Here is a 26,082-nt window from a genome sequence, read left to right as displayed (position 1 = left end):
CACCGCCAGGGAAGCGCTGGGAGCCAGCAGCACAGCTCCTGGCAGGGTGTTTTCCCTCAAGGTGAGGAAGATCTGGGAGGAGGGAGGGTAATCTCTCGCCACGTGAGGTCCTTGCACAACACCACCGCTCATCCTGCAGTCGGCCTGCTATTACGAGGCCCAGATGGGTCTGAGGATGGGCCTGGGGCGAAAGGGAGGGCCCGACTCTTCGGGTGACATTCTTTGGGTGGCTGCTGTGGTGATAAAGAGGAACTCTGGCGGGTGACGTTGCCGATCAGGCCCTTCCTGGCAGGAAGTCCTCTCGTCACGACGAGGAGGAAGCCAAAAGAGGGACAGCACGGGCTGTACTGACCGCAAGCAAATCCTTGTCCTCCAGCACGGGGCTAAAGGCTCGTGGTGACCCGCTCTGTGGAAACGCTCGGTAGCAAAATGAGGCCGTCTTCATGGAAAAATGCCCTGGAAAAATGCAGAATTGTGCAGGCAGCCCCAGATGTACCAGTGCTCCCAGTCTGGGAACAGGCAGCAAAGCCACGCTGGCTGTATCCGACTGAAGAAACACACGTCCTCTATGGACAGGGTCCTGGCCCCGGCTTTCTGCTGACACGAGCACTCATCTGACCTTCTGCTGAGCTGGTTCAGGGAGCTAAACTGGCTGAAATGTGACCCTCCCCCCCAAAAAAAGTGATTAGTTCTGACCACAGCTGGTGTTAACCAGCCCTGGTGGTAGGGAGGGAATGGACTGGGTGCTGGGGGTGGTGGAGGAAGGGCAGAAACCACAGCAGCCTGACTTGGGTCAATTAAAACTTGTGGAATTTCACCCTAAGGCTCCAGTGGGTTTTAGTGTAAGCAGTGCAGTGGCCTTGGCTTCTCGATGTGGCACGGGGAGAAATTGCACCTACGGAGCAGTAAGGGGAAAGGAATGAGGGAAGGTGCCCGCAGATGAGAAGGGCCTAAACTTCTAAAGAAACACACCACTTGGTAATTACTAGAACTAAGCACATTTCAAATGTCACTGCCTCTTGCACTGTCACTGTGTATTCATTTTGAGAAAAAACAATGTGCTGGGCTTGCATTCTCTCCCCTCTTTTCATGAATCTGCTAACGTATTCAGAAAAGGTCTGTTTTGAAAGCCCATATTAGAGGTGTATTAATTTTGAACATGTCAGAATGAATGCTTAGTAGTGGAAACAGTTCTACAAGTTTGTCTGCGTCACAAATGAAACTAAAACCATCATGCTGGCCGTAAATGTGCTCTATTTTGATTAAACTTGGGTTGTTTCCAGCTGAACTCAGGCATGGGTTTATTGGGGCACACTCTTCCCTATTCATCTTCCTGATTTTGCTCTTTGTAACTATACGTTTTTAAAATGTATATGATGTTTAAAGAAAATAATCTAATCCAGACTATACCTGATATGAAATAAACTTATTTTGGTCCTCCTCAGCTTCAGACAAACCGTATAGGTGTGGCCTGGCTGCCGACTCTGTGGATCCCTGCATCCATTTAAAGCAGACACCCCTATCACTCAGAGTTTGCATATTTCAGCTAAAGATTCATGACTCCAGGAGGGAATAATCTGAGGTGAACATCACTTCGTATAAATCTGAATATATTCCATATCACTGTCAGCAATATGCAGATGGCTCAGAAAATTTAGAAGAGAGACTGTGCTTGCTGAGAAATGTCTTGCTTCTTTGGCTCTGAGGCCAATAATGACTGCATTTGCCCATATTCTCATTTAGTTAGATTTCCAAAATTGGGTCCTCAAGGATTCGAGTCCTTATTTTACCCCATGCAGGAGCCTTTGACTTCCTATGGATGCTGAGAAATGCAGGCTCCCACTGGAATCAGTGTGAGCAGAGGGTGCCCAACCTCCTGATACATCAAGCAGGTTCTTGCTTGGCTGCTTAATAACGAGTTAAATGCCGAGCATTAAACACCTTCATTAGATGATGCTAGTCTATTTTTGAATTGATTCCTTTGAAGACCTATAGGTTAGGAGTGGGAAGGGAAATTGGTAATGGAGCAAAAATGACTGTGATTTAGAGATTGAATTGCATGCAGCTAGAGCCATGCATCAGGATAATGAGATTCAGTCTTGTTTGGTTACAAGCACTGGAGACAGAAGCAGAAAATGTGATCCTCCAAGCCAGCTCTCAGGAAATGAGAAACAATAGAGTGAGGAAATCAAATTTCAAACTGCAGGGATATATTTATCGAGTTTTCCTTAGAATTTTTTTTGCAGAGCTTTTTGGCATTCTCCGTGCAGCTTTTTTTTTCTGTATTTTTTTTTTTCGGTCAGCCGACATATGGCTGGAGGATTAGATCACTGTAAAGCACTGTTGTTTGTGACCTATTTGTTAATGCGGGGCTGGGGTCACCGAGAAGAGACGAATGTACTTGTCATTGTTCAGTGCTTCTCAAGTGCTGTTCCTGTTGTCAGTCACACTGTGGCCAGACATTTGGAACAAACTCATTAGCTAATTAGTGGTGTGCTCAGCCCCACGTGGCGGCAGTTGCTGTGTGGGCGATATTCACATTATGGCTGTGGAACAGGCCCTCCTGGGGCTTCCTGGCAGCCGCTTTTTGCTAGGTTAGCTAGGAGGGCAGCTGTGGCCGGGCAGAGCTGGGAGAGGCTGTGCCTGTCTCGTCTCTGCTTGAAGAGTCTCCTGCATACCGGGCATCACACTGCAGCCCCTCACATTATCCTTGTGCTCCTTGTGGTGTGGAGGCCCCTTTACTCCCACTTGTTGGGTTCGCTGCCTCCATCTGCCTTCTCCACGTGGGCTGCTCTGCTGCCGAAGCAGTTACTGGGGAGAAGCCATGGTTATCGGCTTCTGATGCTGAAGTCATGTTGCAATAATGGCCTTGAACTCTGGCTCTGCCAACACAACTGAAATGTGCTGTGAACAACCTGATAGAGTGTCATGGGTCAACATCCAAGGCGTGGTACAGCCTGTTCAGAGGACAAAACTGGGGAGGAAAGTTTGCTACACTAGCACCTGGGTTTAAACTCACAGGACAAGTGGCAGTGACCTGCTGTGGCTGATATGCAAGAAGGGCCCCATATCCACTGCAGCAAGTCTGTGCCCGCTGTGGGTGTCCTCAGGAGACCGCCAGAAGGGATGGTCCTATTGCAGCCTGGGCAAATCTCTCCTGGTGCAGCTGTATTGATTTGGGCAACATGGCCAGCCTAGCACAAACACCGCGATTTAAGGTGTTAACACAAGTGTAATAAAAAAGAGCTTAGTTTTACTTGGGTGGCTTGTTTTGCCCATGCTGAGTGACTTGATCTGGTTGATAGAAAATAGTTTTGTTGATACAGGTGTGCCAGCTGTAGGAGTTCTTTGCTGGGTTCGTTTATTTGTACACTTGCTCTGTAGACAGAACACAAGAAATGTCTGGGATGGAGCTGGAAGCGGAGAAGAAACTCCCACCTGTTTTTGAGAGTTGTCTGTCCACAGGAGAGCAGGTAGGCAGGAGAGAAGGCAGCAGGAATACTTTTATTCTGCACATGTTATTTTAAACAAGAGCTTTTTTCTTGTTCTTTAGAGCTGTCAGCACCTAATCATTAGGATTAATGAACATGCACTGAAACATTAGTTTTCCACCATTGCCGTTTCTTCTAAAGACAAAAAGAGGGAAGTATTCTTTCAGCTCCTGCTGATAGTGTCAGATGCTTGCAGATGCTTTATTTTTTCACCCAGAATCTCATTCTGCTTAGCTCTCCTAGCTCAAGGTTAACAGCTAAGCCACTATTGCAGCTAGCTGCAGAAGACTTGGCTTCCCAGCTACCAGATGGTATTCAAAGCACTTGGACTCGCAGCATTTCTAAAACAAGTTCCTTTTAATGCAGCTTACTCTGCTTTGCTGCAGTCCATGTTCTTCAGTATTTAAACCTCGATCCTTCTCAGATTGAGGTCAGGGGGAATTTTGCTACCAGCTCTGAGGACAGAAGGGCTGGGCTCTAAGTTTGGAGTGTGCGGCCTGGCTTTTTTTCATTTGAAAAGCACAGCCTTACACACTGGGTTTTGCTCTGATTCCCTTTGTTTTATTGTGTTTTAATAAGGCAAGATTCCTCAGGAATTTGGGTTTTAAATGACCCGTAGTGCTACCTGGAGCCAGCTGTGCTAATATGAGCCGAGCCCTGCTAGCCAGCTTCCCTCCTGACCCGCACCGACCCTCGCTGTCTCCAGAACAGCCACGTCCCGTTTCCTCGAATTGTCTCACGGTTTTATGATGGGAACAAACACTCAGAACCGCGAGGAGACCTCTCCCAACCTATGATCCGGGGCACTGCTTTGGTCATTGCTCCGAAAGGGGAAGAACGCGAGCTGCAGACTGCCCGGCTCCTCCTGCCACGCTCCCACTGCCGCAGCGCAGCTCCCCTTGGCGTGACCACCAAGGTCTGCCTGCAGCTCCCTTAACACACACTCCCCACCGCCACCCAGAATCATCCCTAAATGCCAAAATTCAAATTTTATTTTGCAATTTTATTTTGCATGTGAGGGGGACAACCCAGAAGTGTCCCTAAATGCCGAAGTGCCATCCTTTTGCATCCCATGAGGGGGGATGACCCAGAAGCGTCCCTAAATGCCAAATTGCCATCCTTTTGCATCCCAAGCTGAGGGGGGATGACCCAGAAGTGTCCCTAAATGCCAAAGTGCCATCCTTTTGCATCCCATGATGGGGGTCAACCCAGAAGTGCCCCTAAATGCCATAATACCATAATTTTGCATCCCATTGTGATGGGGGATGACCCAGAAGTGCCCCTAAATGCCAAAACGCCATCCTTTTGCACCTCATCGTGAGGGGGGGACGACCCTGAACCATCCCTAAACGCCCAAATGCCATCACATTGCACCCCATCCTGAGGGGGCACGAGGGGAAGGGGGTGCCCCAGGGGCTGCTTGTGGGCAGCAGTGACGGTCCTTTGGGGGCTCGGCCGCCTCCTGAGGAGAAGGAAATGTCCGCCCTCGGGGCAGGGGGGTCGCGGCCTGAGGGCGGGCCGGGCCGTGAGGAGAGGGCCGTGAGGCGAGCCCGCCATGGCCGGCTGAGGGGGCGAGGAGGAAGAGGAGGGCGAGGAGGAAGAGGAGAGCGAGGAAAGAGAGGGGCGTGAGGAAGGAGAGCGCCTTTTTGATTTTCACTTCATTTTTGATTTTTATTTTTCCTCCTTTTCTCCTTCCCGAACTCCACTCCCCGCCGCGCCCGACGACCGGGGGCCGCGCCTCGGGGCCGCGCTCGGCCGCCGGTTCCGCCTCCTCCTCCCCCCCTCCCTCCCTCCCGGCCGCCGCCATGTTGGATGGTGCGTGTGGGTGTCAAACCCAGCCAGAGGCGGCGGCGGCGGCGGCTGGGCACCGGGACATCGCGACACCGCCACATCGCGACACCCCCCCCCGCAGCCCCTTCCCCGCTCCCCCCTCAGCACGCAGCGCCAGGTGAGTGCGGGAAAAGCGGGTTGTTCTCGGGGTGGAGGGGGGTGGTGGTGGTGGTGAAGGAAGCCGCTTTATTTTCCTTCCCTTTCTCCCTTCGGTGCTCCCCCCCCCCCTTCCCCATCCCCGGGGCCTGCTCCCTCCTTCAGGGGGTCGGGGTACGGGCAGGGCCTCTCCGTGAGGGGCTGCGAGGCCTCCCCGTGGTGGGGAGCGGGGCCCGGTGGTGGGGTTAGGGCCGGGCCGGGCCCTGGAGGGGGGGGGTGGGCGGCTGGGGAGGGGCCCGTCTGTCTGTCCGTCCGTCTGTCCGTCCTGGGGTCCCCTGTGAGGGGGTGGTGGCGACTGTGGAAGCCCCCAGCGGGGTCTGGGCGGCCTTTTGTTGTCTCCATTAGGTCGCTAGCAACAGTTCCTGGCCATCATGGCAGCCCCGGCTGCGAGCAGGAGGCACTGCCAGGAGCTGCCGGGAAAGGTGACTGCGCCCCGGGGCCGCCCCCGGGCTGGGAACGGTGGGGGGAAACCGGCCCTAAAATCCTCACACCCCAAAACCCCCAGACCCTAAAACCCCCAGACCCCAAAACCTTCGACCCCAAGACCCTTCAGACCCAACCCTCGGCCCTGCATCCCCCTGAGGGGCGCGGAGCCCGGGTTCCCCAACGCATGCGGAATGCTGCTCTCATCTATTTATTTTTTAAATCCATTTGAGATCTTCCTTTTTTATTTTTCCCTTTCTTAACGCCCTGCCCGCGCTAGATCTGATGCTACGGATCGGTCTCGAGCAGTTAGCGTTGCCGTATTAATCGGTATCGCAGCTGTGAATTGTGTTTGCACGGGGATTATTACGGGCTGCCAACAATGAGCCTTGCCGATTTTCAAGCTGCGGGGCGTATCGATAGCAGATATTTGGTCTCGATTTTATTTGGCTAAGGGGCGTGTAACGCTTCCTTCCCCCCTTCCCCTTCCTTATCGCCGATCTGGAAAGCTGAGTTGTGTTTTAAATCCCCGCAAATTGGACATGCTGCTTTTTGGTAATTTTTCTAAGCAAATTCCCCGAATCCTGCGTTTTCACCGGGAGATACAGACTGGTTCTGATTGCTAAGCCGTGTTGCGGGTGTTGCAGACTGTGGAGACTGACTTTAGGAGTTCAAAATGCAAATCAGGCCACAAGGTTCAGTTTTATTATTCTCTCCACTGTAATACATATTTTATGGTAATATGGAACTCTTGCATAATTCGGTATTGCTGTGTTTTATGCAAGACAAGGTCAGAGAAAACTGGATTGCTGAGGTTTGAAATATAAGATGTTAGAATGATTTTTAATTAAAATACAAATATATCTTGACAATATCTTCAGCAAAATAGGGCCTGTTTAGGAAGTGCTTCTAAATCTGTTTGTCTTGGCAGATTCCCAGATACATTATTTCCAAACAGGCTCACGTATAGTGTTTCATTGTGAAGAATCAAAACTTCTGATAAATTTTCTCTCGCAAACTCGGGGTCACGGTAAACCAGCTAGACAGAGTTTTAAAGATAATCTGCCGTATATTAAATATTTAACCGCGTTATCGAAAATTACCGAGTACAAATTAACCATGAGTATGCATTCCTGAAGACGGATTCTGATAAGGCTGAGCTGACGGCGAGTTATACTTCAGGAAGTTTGACTTGCTGCTGCTGATTGCAACTTCCTTGATGTCATAAAACAACTATGCGGCATCATCCTGCCATGACGATGGTTCTCCTACGCGGCAGCCTAGGGTAGCAGACTTCTCCCTGTGCTGACAGCTGAAAAATAACGCCCGCCGTTAAGAAATGAAGGTTCTTGCAGGTTGGACCTCTCTGTTTAGGAAGAAGAAAAAAAAAAAGAGGAAAAAAAAAAGACCTGTTCCTTAGGTAGGAGGTAGATAGATTTGGGTGATGATTGGGGAAGAAAAGGGTTATTTAGAAGTTGCCTTGTTGTTCCGTGCTAGTAGGAGAGCCCTGATCTGAGCCCTGGGCTGTCAGGTGCCGTGGCTGGTAGTGCTCGTGGTGTTTTTCACGTCCATTATTCTTACAGTCACTTTTAATGAATAGTTGACAAACATCTGATGTCCAGTGCAAGCTGTATAATGCAATGAGCATAAATGAATTGTGCTTGTACCGACCGCATCATTATTTACATAACTGGTTAATCATGCTAATTTCATTCCAGCTGTCAGACATTTGATTGCTTTAAAACTTGGAGCTTTTGAGAAGCCTCAAATCTTGGATCGCTGCTGCAAAACGCCAAAGGCCTAATTTGTTACTTCATAAAAATGCTGATAGTCTTGCTGGGTAGAGAAATTGGTGCTTCTTTTTTTTTAAGGAACCATTAAATTTTAATCTGTCTTAGGAGAAATCTATTACCGAATAGCTATGATATTCGTGATGTTGCTCTTCATGGGTCTCATGTGTAGGAGGGGGGAAGTGGCTGTTGGTTTTGCCTGGCCCTGAAGACTGTGAGTTCCTCTGAAAATCTTTGTGTAATGACTGGTGCTCAGGAAACAACTTCCCAGTCTTCCAGTGCCATATTTGCAGAGTGCTAAATTGTCTCTTGGGATTCTTGCTAATAGAAAATGAAAGGTGTCTGGTTTGTATGAATGCCTGTAATGTGCTTTTTTCCCCCTCTGCCTTGCTCTGATCTGTGCAGGGAAAGTATCGAAACGTACCAGTATCCTGCTGTCTTAAGTGCTTCAAAGAGCAGCGGTTTTTTGTGTATTTCAGTAGCCTAGCTGCTCATTAAACAAGCATGAGACACCGTGGAGGAGAACAACATGTGAGCTGTCCTTTAGAATAAAACCTCCTAGTTCTAATTGTAGGTCCGCTAGCACTGCCATACGCCAGTTCGGTTGCATACTGCTACGTGCTGAATAGCAGACCTTACAGAAAATCGCAGCATTAATCACTCTTGATGGCTGGGATAGGATTGCTTTCCTATTCTATGGGGTGAAAAATAAATTTAGAATGCTTGTATAACAGAATAAGTGGACTCCGAGGCTGTAGGCTTTAGGATGAATCTAGAACTACATGGCTGTAGCAGTTCAGCCTCTTGGGGAGTGGTGCAGGAGGCAGAAAGTTGTAGAAAGTTGGTATTGGCTTATTTGACATCTTGCAAAGAACATTTTGGCTCGGGTTTTCAAATGTGGGGTTTGATTTTATGAAGGTGGTCTAAACTGTTGATGAGGCAAAATAGTTTACAAGTGATTGGAAGTTGTAGGTAGTTGCTAAGGAGAGGGAAAATGAAATTACTGAGGCTGAGTTCCCCCAAACTGTACTGCACAGGTTCAGAGTTAGCACTTGAAGTTAAATGCCTGCAAATATCTCAGGCTGGAGGTTGTGTGAATGATGATACTAATCAGAAAATTAATATTAAAGTATTTTTGTGTTTTCTAACCCCAATACCATTGCATTTTTATATGGAAATGTTAAATTTTTTTTCATTTTGGTAAGACTATATTTAGTGCAATGCTTTTCTTCAGCATAGGTAATTATGAGCCCAAATATTTTGGTGTAGCTGCCAAAACCGAACTTAAAAATGGATCCCAGCCCCAACACCCTGCATGGCATTAATTGTTAATAGTGTGTCTATCTGTTCTCATGTCACCCAGGGCTGTTAACATAAATGCCTCTATCTCAGTCCTCGCCTAGCTCACATTCAAGGTCAGACATGGTCCGTTCACGCTGCTTATGCCTTGGCTGCACAGCGACTTGAAAAAGCCGGCTCTGTCCAGGTGGGGAAACATGAGCAGGGCACGGAGCAGAGCCCAGCACCAGCAGGTCCCCGCTGGCAGCACGAGCACAGCTGGCTCCGGCCAGGGGGAGACCAGTCCCGGCCCAGGGCTGGCGGCATCTCGGCCTCGCAGGCTCTCCTTATCTTGGCTTTATGGTGGAGGTGGCTGGGTAAAGTTCTCAAAAACCTCAGACTCAGGAGTTTTGTTGTCCTGATGCGTGCGGTTTGTTTTCATTTCATTTCATAATTTTCCTTCCACGGCCAGGAACATAGCTCCCTGAACTGCCTCAAGTAATTAGTGGAAATTCTTGCCTGAGCCCTCTTCTGATATATGCGCTTCTCTTCCACGGCGTTGGCTGCTCCTGTCGTTCCTCCAAGTGCTGTTTTATTAATGTAGTCTACAGTTGCTGAGTCTTCAGTCATGTAACTGGGTAATAAATACCAAATTTACAAGGCATGAAAAGCGGAATGGTTTCAGAGGGTGGCCTAGACAGGAGAACGCTTGAATGCAATCTGCTTCTCTAGAAATGGTACAAACCTGTCTTTTGTCTTCCAGACCTCTCTCTATCTCCACATGCTTCCTTGCCACCATAATTACCTTGCACTTTGCACACATATGCATCTATTTTAGTGCCTGTTTAAATAGCAGTCCCAGTTCCTGTCTCCAGTAGGGTCATATACACGTTTCCCATGGCTCAGATTTGATCACCTTTAGACCCAGCGTTTTCGTGCATGTTTCTTTTCCAATGGAAATTTCTGTTCTTATTCCTTATGGTAAAACATTAATCTGTGAATCACTTGCTTTTTTTGGTTTTACAATGCATCATTTAACATTTTTTTTTTTTAATTCAGCAATACCAATCCTTTTTTTTGAATCTTCAAGCTGCTTAAAAATGTGCTGGGAACCTTACCTGGAGATATTTCACGTCTGTTCCACAAGACAACTCAGAAGACCAGCCTGGTGGTTGTTCCTTGTAGCCATAGCTAAACTCACAGCCACTTTCTTGGCCTGTTTTTCCCGAAGTGACTACCTAAGGACAGGCAGCGCAGGCTGAGGGTCGTGCACAAAATGCCACATCTGCTTCCTTGGAGAAATTCAACAGCCAAACTTTGAGTTCACCTCGCTTGTGGAGACGTTCCTGCAGTTTTGAAGATGTCACTTCTGTAACGTAACACCTCCTAAAATCAGGCCGGTGGCTTCCATTATTTAAGAAGCAGAGACACGAGTAGAGCGAGCTCTCTACTCTCTGTGCTGGTCTCTTTGGTCTGGTTGAGTTCTGCCACAGTGAAATCCCCCAACGTACGTCGTGCCCATGCTACTTAGAACTAAGAGCATGGATGACAGAGGTGCTAATGATGCTAGAGATGCTCTTTTTTTTTCCTTTTTCTCCTTTACTTGGTTTGAAATCACATTCATTTCTAGCTTTAACATCAATTTGATAGTTTCTGAACCTTTACAAGGGCAACCATCTTTTCATAGCTTTGCTAGAACAAAGACATTTTAAGAATCTTAATAGAGAATCGTATAAGCTTATTACAACTGCTCCTGACTGTTTAAATCACTTCCTTGTACTTAAATAACAATCTGTCACCAGCTATTTCTTGATTGTATTTTTTGTCAGATGCAATTTATCCCCCTCTGTGTTTTTGTTATATTTTTTTTTTCTTCTGATTGTGCAACCCTTAGGTTGGCAAGCAATTTCTTTCTCAAACAGTTCTTCTGACTTCATTGGGACTAATCGCATGAGTAATTGCTCACTGGTGTAAGGGCTGTGCAGTTCACAAACAAGACCTCTGTTTGTTGGACCTCACGGACAACAAAAACACTAAAATAATTGGTATATGGTTCTGATATTCCTTAGGGAAAGGCAAAACAAAGTATTTTTAAAAGCAACTTCCTCCCCTGAGACAGAGGCACGAAAGATTCCCTTAAACGTCCCTGCTTGCAGATGGGAAATCTGTACTCGAGTGGCCAGTTGTGTGCTGCTAACTGGGTGAACTGACCCAAGTCATGGTTTGGCCATTCTCCTGATGATTGTTACCTTTTTTTTTTTTTTTTTTTTGAGCAGAGCAGTGAGGATTTTGTCAGCCAATTCTGTTGACCCAGTTGCTGGTGCTGCTGCCTTTCTGCTAAGATTCAGCTCTGGACAAGGGAGGAGGCTTGTGACAATAGCTTTTAGACATAGATTTTCGATCAAGCCTAATCCCTAACCCTATAAAATCAGCAAAAAAATAAAATCTTTAATGAATCCTCATCCTTCACTTCTAAGCAGAACTGTTGTAACGTGCCTGCCCATCCTCTGATTGATGGCCAAGCAGAACGTACTCTGTCATGTGCTATATGTAAAGGAAGGCACCCAAATTATTATTTGAAAAACAGAACTTCAATGTTTTTAATTATTCAGTTAGTTAATTAATCAGCGAAACACTTTGCCATTTTGGGACATTGCTGGAGAGTGACCAGTAACATCAGTTTAGAGAGAAATCCTGAGTCATGTGTTTCCAGCAGCATGCAGATCCAGGGAAGATCTGGTCACTCTTTAAAACGCTCGTACCCAATTATTTATTTTATCATTTGATAAAAACCTCTTTGTATAATAACCATTTGAAAGCATAAGACTTGCATCTGTTATCACATGAAATATTTGCTTTCCAAGCAAATAGTTTTTTATTTGCTTTAATATTGCATAGTTTTATTGTAATGATTGTTTCTTGCAGTGTTTTATTTTTAATTTTAAAGGGCTTGAAATGATTGTTAGCGATGAGCAGTGTTACTATTCTCTTGCTGCTGTTGCTGAGCAGACTTCGTGCAAGTTAAACTTTGTCTACTGATTTGGGAGAGCGTTTCTCAGAAAGTAAAGATAATGCCTCGGCTGGAATGCTTTTAGATAAACAGCGTAGGTAACACCAAGTACTTTTCTTGTTCGAAATATGCAAATAGAGTTCAGAAATCAATATTTAATATTGCAGTTGTTGTTTTTGAGAATCTCTACAATATTCCCCTGTATATTCCTAAAGTTGAAATTTTTATGTGCTACTCAGAAGAACAGGAAGATTGTTATTGCATTGGATTATAATGATGCAGCCCATTTTTTAGTACATTTTCAGCAAGACAACTGCTTTCTGGAGATTTTTTTTTTTTAAAGATTGTTAGCTGGGTGACCCGTCTGAAAAATATTTGTGTTTGTATGTTTACTGGCTCTCTGGGGAAGATTTAATAAGGAAGTAAAGTACAGGAGTGTTTATAAAAGTTTTTTTGTTGTTGTTGTTTTCAAAATCCTTAAATTTCAGGGAAACCGAAGAATGGATGCTTTTGTGACAGCAAAATCACTTCAAACTTTTCTTGCAGAGAAGCGCTGAGGTGTATCCTCAAAGGATGTGAGGGTTTTTTTTTAGTCTGCAGAACTGCTTAAGTGTTGCATTTAAGATTTACAAATCGCTGACCCCTTTGTGAAACACGGAGACAGTCTGCAACAGTCTGGCTTTGGTACGTTTGACTACCTAGTGAGTAATCTCCTGTTGCCTGGCCTGCTGGTTTGAGCACCCTGCATAGTATAATTGACATTTCTGTGTCTATCTTCCAACTAATAGGGTCTGCTTATTTTTAATTTCACAACAACACGAATACGTGATGCCTCCGAGAGAGCACGTACGTGTGCTTTAAGAGGCACAACGTGGCCCGTGTCTACCTGCAGCTGCGTTAACGCTGAGAGGTGCTCGTGGTGGTAATTCTGTGCTTATGTTGCAGGCTGCTGAGCTGGTGAAGATGTGAGGAATGGCAGGACAGATCTGTGGGCTGTCCTCAGCAGCCTGGTTTTAGTACGCTTCCCGAGGGTTATTTTTTCTGCAGTTTATGGCTCAGAGCAAGCAGAGGATGTAAGCGTGTGCTTTGCTTGGAACATATGAGGGGGCTCTTGATGTGGGGCTGGTCACTTACTTGCTGACTGTGGCCCGTTGGTTTTTCATAGGGTGAGCTTTCCAGGTGTAAATGAAAGAAGCAGGCTTGCACATCCTGAATTCAGAAGTTTCTTTGCTACGTACGTGCCAGCATGAAATTGTGTCTGGGTGCCTTGGGACAGAGCCAAATTTTTTTCATGGCTTGGGTTGTTGTTGTTTTTTTTTTTTCGTTCAGCTTGGATAGCGTATATCATACAGTGCCTTTCCTGTCTCTGGGAATGCTGATTTTTAGCTTTACTTTACAAAGGGATTTCTTTTTTTTCTAGTTCAGAAGAAAAATTAACTGTAACAGAGGAGGGTCAGTGCTTGATTGTCCTTTCCCTTAGCTTGTGCTTTATAGAGAGGCTTAAATCCACCACCAGGACTGACTTTGTTGTCCCTTCAGTGGCAGGCAGGTGGGACCAGGAGGCAGGGCTGTGACCCTGGGGATGCTGTGCTCTGGGTAAGGGCAGGAGGGAAGCACGCTGCTGTCACCTGCCTCCGGGTTAGCTCACGGGGAGCTTTCACCACGTAGCAAACTGGTAAATTCCATCTATTTCTATATAGGTGTGCATCTGCAGACTTGTGTATAGACCAGACCTCTCGCTGGTCGAATTTATAATGGTGATGCTGCTGCACAAGCAAAGCCTTACAATTAAGAACACCTCCAGTGCCCATCAGATGTGCTGTACGGACCTGTCTATAAATGCCTTGAGCCTCGTGCTCCCTGAAACCCGGCTTGTGTTTTGTCACAACTGCTGTTTTAGCTGTTTTAATAAAATCCGGTGACTTTCCCGTTTTCCCCTTTCATGGGAAACCAGAGTAAAAGAGAATTAAGCACCGCCTGCTGCTTGCATGCTAAACAGATGCAAATGAGAGTCCCCTCCCTCGCCATTACGCCCTCCCTCCTTACGGGTTGCCACATTGTTTTGATGAAAGCAGTCCCATTGCCAACTCCCAGCCCAGAGGGCAGGTGAGAGAAAAAAATCCCTGATTGCAGCGCCGTGATTAACATATCTTTTGGAGTTTGTAATGTCATCATTTTGCAGAAAACAAGGTTCCAGGAGCTTCAGAGAGCAGAGGGTTGTCAGAAAGGCAAACATCAAAGTGGAAAGAAGAGAGTTTATTTAAAATATAGTAGAAAGACTTAGAGCATTCATGCTAACCTATGAGAGCTATTAAAAATTAAAAAAAAAAAAAAAACGCCTTTGAAGCTAAGCATTAAAGATTTAATAGTATTAATTGAATTAAGCCGTGGGAGTTAAGGATATGTAGACACATGTGTGAGTGTATGTATTCGAAGACAGTATCTATGTAAAGGAAGCTGAGTTACTGAGTGTTGAATTAACTGTACTTGGTTTATAAAGGCTACCTTAACAAAACACTTTTTATTCTTGGGCTTAATTAGAGTAGATACCATTATAACTGAAAGTGTAAACAACAGTGCAATGTACTCACTATCATTTTAAAACCTGCTGTGAGGCAGAGGCGACCAGACTTGGCATACCTGAACAAGGCAAAACAAGCAAGGTAGTTTCTAATCCACAGCTTGAATGTCATTTTGTTCCTTTATACTAAGGAACTAAGTCTGTTTTTTTTTCTCCTTTTTTAAAACAGAATAAATATCTTTTATTTTTCAATGAGAATGATAACATAATACTCTTGTGCTCAATAATAATAATAGAGTTCCTCTTACCCCCATGATACCCTACCTGTAGTCCCAGCCACAGGAATGGGCTTTTTGTTGTTGGTGGTTGTGCTTTCATGTCTGTTAGTAATGCATTTTCTCCAAAGATCAACTGATCCTGGGAGCTGTTACCTGTCTGATGTTCAGAACTTACCACTGTTGGGGAGAGTTCTTGCTGCAGGGAGAAGGTGATCCCTCCATGGCTTTGTAAACAGATAACAAAGAAAAACCTGAGTCAAGTCTGGCACTCTAACAATTGCAGTAGCCTGGTGTTGAGGGAACAATACATGTTTTGGTTTTAATTATTATTTTTTTCTTTACAAACTGAAAACTCAGTTTCAGACTTCTGACTTCAGTGTTAACGAGCAGAGGAAAGCCTGGTCCGCGTGTCGTTTGCAGAAAAATGAGCACTGAAAGCTTCTCCCAAGAGTACAGGTGGCCTGGCCGAGGAAGCTGATGTCTGGAGGGGAACACCAGCAGCAGCAACAGACAGGATTTGATTGGCGCGCAAATACCGGTGTGTAGAGACACTACCAACCTCGTCAAGAGGGGTAACGAAATCGAGGGTGATCTTAATACATTCATTTTGCCTCCTTCAGGAAGATGGTTGCTGACAGCGTAAGGCGGGTTGTTTGAGCTCTTCTTGCTGCAGATGTAGTTACTAAATGATTCAGCATGATGCTGTACCCACGCCTTTTAGCAGTATTGATGAATTCATTACCCTTCTGTTAGCTGATGGATGTTAATGGGCTAGAATTTCTGTGCATTTGGACTAGATGGAATGCGCTTGGAAAAAAAAAAAAAAGAGAAAATGGAGTGGGTGAGTTTTTAAGTCGCTTTCTTGTTCTGTTTATAAATCTAAAGGGAGAGAATGCTTTTCATAATTTGCATTAAAACAGTGGGTAAAAGAATAATCCACAGGGTGATGCAGGCACTGTGGGCTATACAGACAGTAGTATTACACAGATTTGCTTTACAAAAAAAGTCTCAGGCTATAATCAGCTGTGTCAGAAGTATCAGAGGCTTGACTTTTGGATTACACACTATAGGTGTTGTCCTCTGCCTTTTGGACTCCTTGCAGGGTCTGCGGAGTCCTGCTGACACGTACAGAATTGCTGGATGCGGACTATCAAAGCTAAGAGCCTTTAACATGTTCTCTGCAAGAGCTAACGGCAAGAAAGTGACCTTTAATAATGGAACAGGCGCAGATGCTTTTTAGTAACAAGTCTTTGTCATCCTCTTTGAGAAGAGCAAGCTAATTCCCACTCAAATAATTTTCCATCTAAATGTCCAGAGCAGAGAGGAGAGTAGGTAGAATATTGATGCTGAAGGATGGATTCAGAAACCTAGAGCAGTCGTTACAGCAACAGCTGAAAATTGGGACATGTCTGCATGGGAGAATGTGGGATTTACATCTTCAAGCCAGATTATTTTTTCCTAATTCCACAATAATAATATAAAAATAATAATGAAGGTAATATTTGCATTTGGGAATAGGATGATCCTTAATAATGTATGAACGAAGCAAGTAGGAAGTAGCATACCAAGGAAAATTCAAGTGCGTTGATTTTATTTTTTGCCTTTAAGCGATTCACTTCCATCAAAGATGCACTTAGAGCTCAAAGTCAGGAACAGGGGTAGCACAAAAGTAGAGCAGAGTGACCAGCAGTGCTTGTGAGTGCTGTTTCCTGGAAAACCCAGCCCAGCTAAACCCAGGCTGCTGCTGCTGGGCTCGCTGTGCCGCTCTCTGGCTGCACGTGCTCTCTGCCAGGCAGGGCTCCTTGGGGTGGGATTGCTTTTCCTGCTCTGGTGGTGATGCTAGGAACGTTAGTCAGCTCCGGGAGGAAGACAGGGAGGAGGCAGGGTTATTTGAAATGTATTTTGGCAACTTGAGTGGTGAGTACAGCATGAAAATATAAGGGGAATAATAGGGAATTAATAGGGAATAATAGGGAAAGATGGACTAGTGTTATGGGACAGATAGCTGAAATCAGTCTGTAAGAAGTGTAGGACCCAGATTTTAAGATCTTAACCAGTTTTGAAAAACTAGAGAACAATTTTCTGTGGCTGTCTTCAGCTCTAAACAAAATGAGTCTCGCTGTTAGGAGCAGCTGGGTGGTAAAGGAGATTTCCCAGAAAACCCACTGCTTGCAGTTCTTACGGTTGTTACCTGTTGAAGGCAAGTCCCAGGATTAAACTCGCTGCTGCCAGCAATTTGGGCTTCAAGGCGCAGCTTTACATTTTGCCTCGTGAAATGTGACCATAGATTGCTGTCGAAATTAATGTTACTTCCCTTATTTGTACTTCAAAGGCATTAGAGCGACCTTGGCATTAATCGGTTGGGTGACCTGATCTGCCAGAAAGCCCAGCTGGGCCGATGCGCTCCCTGAGCCCATTCACACCGTCCCCAGAAGTGCTGCGAGGGGCAGAGGTGGCTTGGGGCAGGACAGCAGCTTCCAGGAGCCGTGCTCAGCCTGCACCACCTCCTCAGTTCTCCGTGAGCACGGCTGCTGACAGCAGAGCCCAACCAAAACCCCCAGTTTTGACCAGGAAGCTCCTACAGCAGCACGCACGGAGGATTTTAGGATGCAAGTTTCCCACTTCACAGTTTTCTACCAGCTTGGTTAGCGGTGAGCATACACCTGCGTTAAGATATTAAAGATATTTAAGAAATTAAATCCACCACCTGTTTCTTTACAGGCTTGTAGTTTGTGTTAGCAGCCCGTGCAGTTAACAATCTGAACTGAAGAAGAATAAGAGTGTCTTGGCCATACAAACAGTTAGGGCTTTGCATCTCTCGCTGTTCTTTGAACAGTTTTTTCCATTAGAAATTCATGTTGCAAGGTAAAAGTACTAATTAGTCTCTCGGCTTTGAGCAGTGGTAAGATGGGGAGTTAAACCGATGTTTTTCCCTGCTCTGTGTCATGATGAGCGTTTGCCTTTGGCCTATTGAATTTATTAATGTGGTTGCATGGCTGTGGTGTGTGGGTGGATAGGAGAAACTGCTCATGGTGACGTCTGCCTCGTAGTAATAAAGTGCAAGCTGAATTGAGTTAATGAAATCTTGGTGTAATTGTAAGCAGCAAGTACCTTCTGAAAATACCAGGGCTGCTGGATGAGCACGGATACGTAAGATCGTAGTTGTTCTTGTCAGTTGAATCCTAAAATTGCACGACTACAAAATGTTGGCTGCGTGCTCAGTTCTCAAACACCTGCGAGCGTTCAGATTGGAGCTGATCTGTCAGGGCCCTGAGCTGCTGGAAGAGAAGATAGGATGGCTTCCCTTTGGCAGTCCCCTGTCACCCACTAAGCAGCCTAAGAGTCGAGGCTGGACTTTTCTAATCAGTAATAGTCTACGCACAGCCTCTGGCAAGAATATCAGATTTCTTACTCCTCTGTTCCAAAAGGAAAATGTGAAAAGAGAGAAACGTCTCCCACCGTCTTTAATCCAGTTGAAAATGCGACTCGACGTACCTGGTGGTGCACTGAATTTATTTCAACTCGTTACTTTTTATTTTAAGGCAGGCATTGGGTGATTTTTATTTTTTCTCCTCTATTAGCGAGAATAAAAGATGAAGTGCTTTCATTCAAGTAGGTAATCCCCAGAGAACAAATTCCTTTGGAGAGTTCGGGGAGGTATTTTCGCTGCTGTGTTGGATTAATTTGCATTTAGAATTTCTGGTTCAGCGCGCAGTGGCTTGACCTTGTGCTGTTCTGTAATTCCGCAATATTCTCGTACTGATTACACACCCGGCGCTTGCTGTATCACTACCGAAAAATAAACTGCGATGTGCTGCATAAAATGCAGCTAGCACTGTCGGTGACACTTGACCTAGCCGGAGAAGGAGGAATGTGTTATTTTTAAAGAGCTGTTGTCGGAGCTTGTAATCCTAAAATTAGACCTCCAGCGCAGGTCGGATTTGGATCGTTTGCCCGGATTTGCACAACTCTCGCCGAGGCTCTCCCTGCTCGCAGCGCTTCAGAGCATCTCCCACGCTGCCAGCAATTCCAGCTGTGGTAATTCCAGCTGTGCCACGGGCTGCCAAGGCACCTGGAGCTGCCAAAGTCACAGCACCGGCAGCCACCTGGGCAGGTCCTGCTTCTGGTGGTGCTGCTGTGCTCAGCTAGGTGGTGAGTCGCTGGATTTCTGCCCCATACCCCCTTTCTGTAGGCTGGGTAAGGAGCTGAGCTCCCCGCTGAGCTCTAAGACTGCCCTCCTGGTTTAAATAGAAAGGTGTTAGGGAGAAAAGGCAAAGTTGTGTCTGTAAATCTGCTGTAGGGCCGTGCAGGCAGGACTGAGTTTCTCCATGGGACTGAGGCACGGCCGTAAAACCAGCGCAGAATCGAACCTTGGCGTTCATGGCTGTGCCCAGATTTGAAGGAGGGCATCTCTCAGCGTTAACTCTTCATCTAAAGGAATCATTGGGCCACCTGCTGTCTGTGAAAGCTGACCTTGTTCTCTCATTTGTAAAAGAGGGTGGAAAGCTTCCAAAACTTTTAATTTTGAGCCATTTCCTCTTCTCAGAAATTAACCGAGGAGGACAAACCATTAAACTGTGTAAAATGGAAATTAAACCTTTCTTCTGGAGTTAACCCCGTTCTCCAAACTCTTTGCCAATCTGTGTTTGTAATTCATTTCCTAAATAATTTTGAAGGTTAAGGAAGGGCATTGATGGTAATTTCAGCGTCTTCATTTTACTGTCTTATTCACATGAATTGCTGTTTTCTCTGCTGCACAATAGCAAGAGGGAGCTAATAAGTGTGCTGCTTGTTGGCTTTTCTGCGTAGTGCCAAGCTCCTTTGCTTCTCCTCGTGCTCTTCTCCAAGGCATCACAAAGTCCAGTCGCCTCTCTTCCTGTCTGGTGCGGGGAACAATGTTTGCACTACAGTAGGATATTATACCGCAGGCAGTGTAACGATAGCCCTGTGGTCTGCAGTTCTTCTGTAAGAATTATTTATGACTAAGGAAAAAAAAAAAAAGCGTGTGAAAGAATTAACTGAATTTGAAAATTTCTCGAGCGCTGCGGGATCCGGCATAGAAAAAGTGCCAGCGAAGACATTTTTCCTGTTGTTGTATTCCTGAATTTTAAATAAAGCCTTACGCTTCGTTTGTCAAAATTCCTGGTTCCTCTTTGTGGAAAATATGGCTTTGTAAAAGCATTTGGGATCTGTACGTGTAACAAGCTCCTGTAAGAAACCTAGGGTAGGAATTCAGAGCGCCAGGCGGTGCGAACCCTTTCTCCTTGCCAGAAGTAGAAGTTGACTTAGTGTGACGGTTGGGGATGTGTTTGCGTGCGTGCTGTTTGCTCTTTGCAGGTGTGGTGTGAGTTTCTGTCTGTCTGGGGGAACTTCTCCCTGAGTCAGCACTTTCCTTTAGCCCGGTTCCTTGCAGGCTGGCAAGAAGCACTCTCCAGGCCCTGGCTTCTCCGACTAACCCGAGACCACAGGAGCGGGCTGGATCTTGGAGATAAAGCATCAAGAGCACAAAGCGTAGAGGTAGAGCTTAAAATACGTCGGAGCTTCAAAATACGTTGGAGCTTCCCTTAGCTGTTTCAGCACGTCTTGGGCAGCAGAGGCTCTTGGTGGCTTTGTGGGATTCCTGTTTCACGTGCAGTCCCTTGAAATTGTAGGTGGATGTGGATATCCCAGGTGGTGCTTGCCTCCTGCAGACCTGTTGGCACAGGGGGCTTGAGATAATGAAAATTTTCAACAAATTTCTGGCAAGCTTCTTACATCTAGTGTCAATTTTCACCCTTTCTCTTGCCCACTTGATGTGAAAGGCTTTTCATGCGTTTCTGGTCCATACCTAGCTGGCCTGTGTGTATATTTACCTTCAGGCTTGAAGTGAAGGGCATTTTATCAGTGCAGACAAACCCCGGGTTGAGTTTTGCATTCCTGAGATTGGAATGGGTTCTGCTGGAAGTCTGTATATAGGTGGATTTGTACGGCTGCAGCTTTGAACTAAGTTTATTAAGGACTTTGTGGCTTGGCCTCATTTCTGAGTTAGTCTCAGCAAATTAAATATGGTTTCCTCATGTAGATTGCGTTCAGTGAATTTAATCTCTTGTGAGAGAGCTGTTGAGAAGAAGTTCAGTCAAGAATTCCTCCTGTCTGTGCACCGAATCTAAAAGAGCACCACGAGAATTCACTGGGATTATTCATGGAGGGCAAAGGAAATTAGGTATTCCCTTCCAGATAACCCTTGATAGCACGGGGAAGCTTCGCTGTGTGGTCTAGAGTGTTGTGCATTTCCTTTTCAATCTATTTAAAGATGACAAGTTATAAAACAGAGAAAACATCTGACCAGGGACCGGGAAGAGACGGCTTGGAAGGCTTGCCAAAGCTGAGCACAGGAGATCTCCACCTTCCCCTCTCTGCTTCATCTTTCAAAGAAACCTCCCTGAGCTGATGGGGCTTTTCCTGCCATCGGCCAGGGATGGTGGTGACAATCAGCGGGTCTTGCTTTCTGCTGTCTTTGCAACTCCAGCGTTAAAACTGCAAACCCAGCTTTCTGCTGAAGCTGCAGGAGCATTGTGCTTCCTTGCGGTTTGTTGTGAGATGGTAATGCACCGAGGTCTCTGAAAAAGCCCCGACTTTCTGTGGATGGTTTTGATCGTGCATTCGGAATGGTTTCTCGCTTTTATGTCGTGAGGGTAGTTGGCTTTTTGATCTCTTCAACCATAATATGGGCTGGCAGACCTGATTGTGTGAGGGTTTGTGTTGTGATTGTGATGGTTCTTTGGTTGTATTTATTCCCTTGGCTGAAGTTGGTGTCGTTTGGGACTGGCACGTGTTCCCATGTACTGTAAAATTCACCTTTCCTATATGGTTTCTGGTATTAAAGTGATATTTTCAAAAGCTTATGAAGTTACAGCAAGTAATGAAGCACACTTCGCTTTTTCTCTGGTCACAGGTGCACACGTAGCTGAGGCACTTGACAGCATAGTGCACTTTTAAAGGTATTTTGTAAGGCCTCTCATCCCTGGCCTTTAAAGAAAAATAATTCTCGTAAGATAAAAGCGTTTTTCATAAATTCACGGTTGGTTAGAAGACAGGAAGCAGGGTGAGAGATGAACACTCAGTTCTCCCAGCAAAGGGCTATTTCCAGTGACGTGTCCTGCCGGAGCTCAGTGCCCTTGCAAGTGCTCCCTTTTCCAGTTAATTTCTAAATACTGACGTGACCAAATCAAAGCCAAGCAGCTACATTTCAGAAGAATCCTGAATCATTGGAAAGAAGGAAGAAAGACTGAGATCTGTTTGAGTGATAAAATACACGAATGGAAGTGTAAGGGAGACATGGGAAGGTGGCAGGGTTGGTTGGAGACCTGCAACAGCTTCCAAAAATTAAACTCAGAGCTCAGGAGATGTCCGGTTTCCATAAAACCACAAGTGGCATAAAGAAACGGAAGGTGACTTGTTCTTAAAAAGCGTGCCCCCTGTCTACAACACGGGGAACAAATATCCAGGTTCACAGCAACGTGATGGGAGCTCTGCTTTGGGCTGGCTGAGTGTGCTGGGGGATTTAAAGCAACTCCAAGAGGGCTTGGCAGGGCCTTGTAGGTTAGTTACAAGACCAGGCAACATTGATATTCTTTTTCTCATACTCTTTACATGAAGATTTGTGTCTGAGGGCCTGATAAGACTTTATTTTATTTTATTTATTTGCCTGGTTCAGGAGGTACCCTAACTTCAGTAGAAGAATGAACTCCCGTAGCTCAGCTCGCTCGGTCGCTTTCCAGGAAAGATGCGTGCGTGCCTTTGGACCGAAGAAGCCTTTGTAGAGCTGTGTGTTGTCCAACACTTCTGCTTTCATTTTAAATGGCATGTTAATAATCTGAGGAATGATAACAGTGGTGGAATGAAATCCGTGCTTTAATGCTCCCCGTGTCTGTTGTCAGTGATCGGGTTGTGTCTTTGGGGCATTGGGAGAAGTTGTTAGAGGACGCGTTACGCATGCCATCTATTAATGGGGCAAATACTGTTAGAGTTCAAACAAGTGGTGAATGTCAAAGACTTCTGACGATGTTAATGTAATACCAAAATCTGCCAGTTTGCTCGAGTAATGTATTCTAAAGCTTAATAGGCCTCTGTTTACTCAAAACAGTGACCTTACATAAATAACCGAAGCGAGTTTCCAGCTCCAGAGCTCGTCCTTGGGTTTTCTTGCCAGTCATTTCAATTTTACAATTCCATTTTCATATAATTAAAAATTCTTCCGTGCTGCCTGAAAGACATACAGCGCAGAGATTGGGGATCTGGTGAGCACTGTCAAATGCACAAAGGAAATGCATTTGGGAAAAAAAAAAAACAAAATTCCCCTCTAATCTGCTTAGCATTAAAGGTCACCTTGAGCCGGAGCGCATCGTTCTGGTGCTCCTTTCTCCTCCCTGGGCCTCAGGTTAAGGCACGGCAGGGTTCAAGATCTCTGCCCTGAAACTGAGTGCTCGTTGCCTTTATCTGGGGCCTCGGAAACGCCTTGGTCAACGTGGAGGAAATCCACTTGGTGTCGGTACGCAGACTGCTGCAGCAACGGTAGCAGACCGCAGCTGCCAGCTGTAATGCAGCTTCCTATAAACTCTGCAAGCTAGCGCCGAGCTTTCTGTAATTAAAACTTCTAGATGGGTTTTACCTTGTTGGAAATTAAATCCGTAACTTGTTTCTCGGACTTCGTTTCTGGTTTGCTTTTCAAGTTTTCCATTTGCATCAGCGCAGATAATTTCTTGCTTTCTGTCTTTTTTGGCAGCTCAGATATTTCTAAGCTTTGACATTTGACGTTACCTGTTTATAGCTGGCACTTCCCAGCAGTTGGTCTATCCATTCTTCTCGAGGTGAGAAGAGTAAGGGTTTTTTGTCTTTTTTTTTCAAACTCGAATCTTCTGAAGAAATTTAGAGAGCAAACGCATCACTACCAGAATTTCTCAAAAGCGTACGTAATTGCTTTCCGTGTAGGGATAACGAAAGACTCCACTAACGTGCTTTGTTTTGTTTTGTTTTTTTTCTTTCTTACTTAGGTCATGATTTTCATTTTCTCGTGTCGTTTTCTTGAAGAGAGGAAATGATTGTAGTGGAACTTCTTGCAAATAAGCCACAGATACGGAGTCTTCGTAGCTCAGAAACGTTCATAGAAGAGCAGATATAGCCCTTTTTTTGTTTGTGTCCTAGCACCGCGCTGACTAAAAAGGGAAATAAAAATGACGACTTCGTCTATTAGACGGCAGATGAAGAACATTGTGAACAATTACTCAGAGGCCGAAATAAAAGTTCGGGAAGCGACCTCTAACGACCCGTGGGGCCCCTCCAGCTCGCTGATGACTGAGATAGCAGATCTGACTTACAACGTTGTGGCCTTCTCTGAAATTATGAGCATGATCTGGAAGCGACTCAACGACCACGGCAAGAACTGGCGACACGTGTACAAGGCCCTTACGCTCTTAGATTACCTGATCAAAACTGGCTCGGAGAGAGTGGCGCAGCAGTGTAAAGAGAATATTTTTGCTATCCAGACGTTGAAAGATTTTCAGTATATCGATCGCGATGGGAAAGACCAGGGCATCAACGTCAGGGAGAAATCCAAGCAGCTGGTGTCTCTGCTGAAGGACGACGAGCGACTTAAGACAGAGAGGGCCCAGGCCCTGAAGACCAAAGAACGCATGGCTCAGGTGGCCACCGGGGTGGGCAGCAACCAGATCACCTTCGGTCGAGGTTCCAGTCAGCCAAACCTCTCCACCAGCTACTCGGAGCAAGAATACGGAAAGTCTGGAGGCTCCCCGGCATCCTACCATGGCTGTAAGTACAAGAAAACACACACAAGATTTTTTTTCCCCACCCTTTTTTCTTTCTTTCCCACTCTTCTGAGGTATTTCGCATTCTGATTTGCCATTAGAAGTGAGAGGAAATGGTGCCCTCCAGGACCACAAGGGGCTTTTTGCAGTGGCTGCATCTGTGCAGGTCTGCTCTCTTGAAATGACTGGCTGCATGTTTGCTTTGGAGAGGATGTGAGCGGTGACGTAAATCAATTTAAAAAGCACTTGTTTACTGTCAGCTCCCAGAGGTAGCATTGTGGAGCTGCTTTTGTGAACATGTTCCAACGTTTGATGTGATATGTCCTCGGTCTAGGAGGGAGACAGTTAATAATTTCTTTTGTATTTCTGGTTTTAAAAGGATTGCTTGAAATTTTTTTTGTGTTAAGATTTTTTGTTTTTTCTTAAAGTATAATTGAAGCAGAAACTAGGAATAAAGAGTAATTCCTGGATCATTTTGCTAGATACTTTATGTTGCTGCTCTCGTGTTTTAGGAAGAGTATTGGTAATTAACTTCCTTTATTGCTTACTCAGCAGTTCTTAGACTAGTAACACTTGGATTATGTCAGTGATTAAATATTTACACAATCAGCGTTTGGTGTGCAAATATCAGTACCAAATCCTGCATTTCATTCTAAGGAAAAAAAAAAAGTACAATGTGTGGGAAGAATGGATTCTTTATAGCAGTGCTTGGGGGAACTCCCTGTCATGTTAGGAGGAGGCCTGAGCTGGCACTAAATCCTTCTTAATATAAGTAATGATCTGATGAAAGCTGCTTTGGCTGAAATGTCAGTGGTTGTGGTCTAATTCTGAAGGAAAATCTTTTCTTTAACTGAATGCTTATAGTGTGTGGAGGGCTGTAACAGAGCCAGTGTGGTGAATTGATTGAGCACCAGTTTTCAGAATCTCAAGTTTGTCATGTCCTGTATCCCAAAGCGCCTCTCAGATTATAAATATGGGAGTGGTGTCAGTACCCCTGTCATACGCCGATGTTTTTTGTGGAAGGCAGTAGGAAGCCAGCAGGATGAATCAAGCTAGCATGAAGAAAATCACAGTGAAAATAAAAGCTAGAGAGAAAAGCAGGATTATTTTTCCCCCAAATGAAATGCTTTTAGGATGCACGATTTAAAAAAAGAAAGTACATGAAGGTTTCCAGGTATGAGAATTTGTTATTTTAACAGTGGATTAACAAACATTTTAGTTGTTTAATAACCATATTTAGATTGATTCAATATGAATTTTTAGTTGATAAGTAGATTTTTATCACTGCAATAACATTATTGTTCTTCTGAGGTCTGTAGGGCTCATTTGTTTATCTTAAAAATCCCCTAATTAAGGAGATAGATTGAAATATTGTTTCGTCATCGGCCGATGGACTGCAGTAATAGCCACCGAAGCATGCCGAGCACACCTTTGGTTTGTTGCACCCCGATTTCTTCACCAGCTCTTGCCTGACTTGGTGCGTGTAACTGCTGTTTGCCGTG

At 45.4% G+C, this 26,082-nt stretch overlaps 1 protein-coding gene across 4 annotated transcripts in view; it reads left to right on the top strand.

Moving 5' to 3' along the window:
* Window positions 1–5,289: 5,289 nt before the first annotated feature.
* Window positions 5,290–26,082, top strand: part of EPN2 (epsin 2) — a 43,315-nt gene continuing 22,522 nt past the window's right edge. For 2 of the 4 annotated variants that reach the window (XM_084537018.1, XM_084537015.1), the window contains exons 1-2: window positions 5,292–5,439; window positions 23,810–24,584. In XM_084537018.1, coding sequence (XP_084393144.1) covers window positions 23,990–24,584 — 595 coding nt within the window. In that variant the 5' untranslated portion in view covers window positions 5,292–5,439; window positions 23,810–23,989. Of the gene's footprint in view, window positions 5,440–23,809; window positions 24,585–26,082 lie in introns of all 4 variants that reach the window. The other 2 variants (XM_084537017.1, XM_084537016.1) reach the window with 2 other exon arrangements.

This window comes from Aythya ferina (assembly GCF_964211825.1).
Source record: "Aythya ferina genome assembly, chromosome: 15".
Taxonomy (NCBI): domain Eukaryota; kingdom Metazoa; phylum Chordata; class Aves; order Anseriformes; family Anatidae; genus Aythya; species Aythya ferina.
Note: the sequence above shows the minus strand (reverse complement) of the source record. Positions and strands in the feature narration are given on the sequence as shown.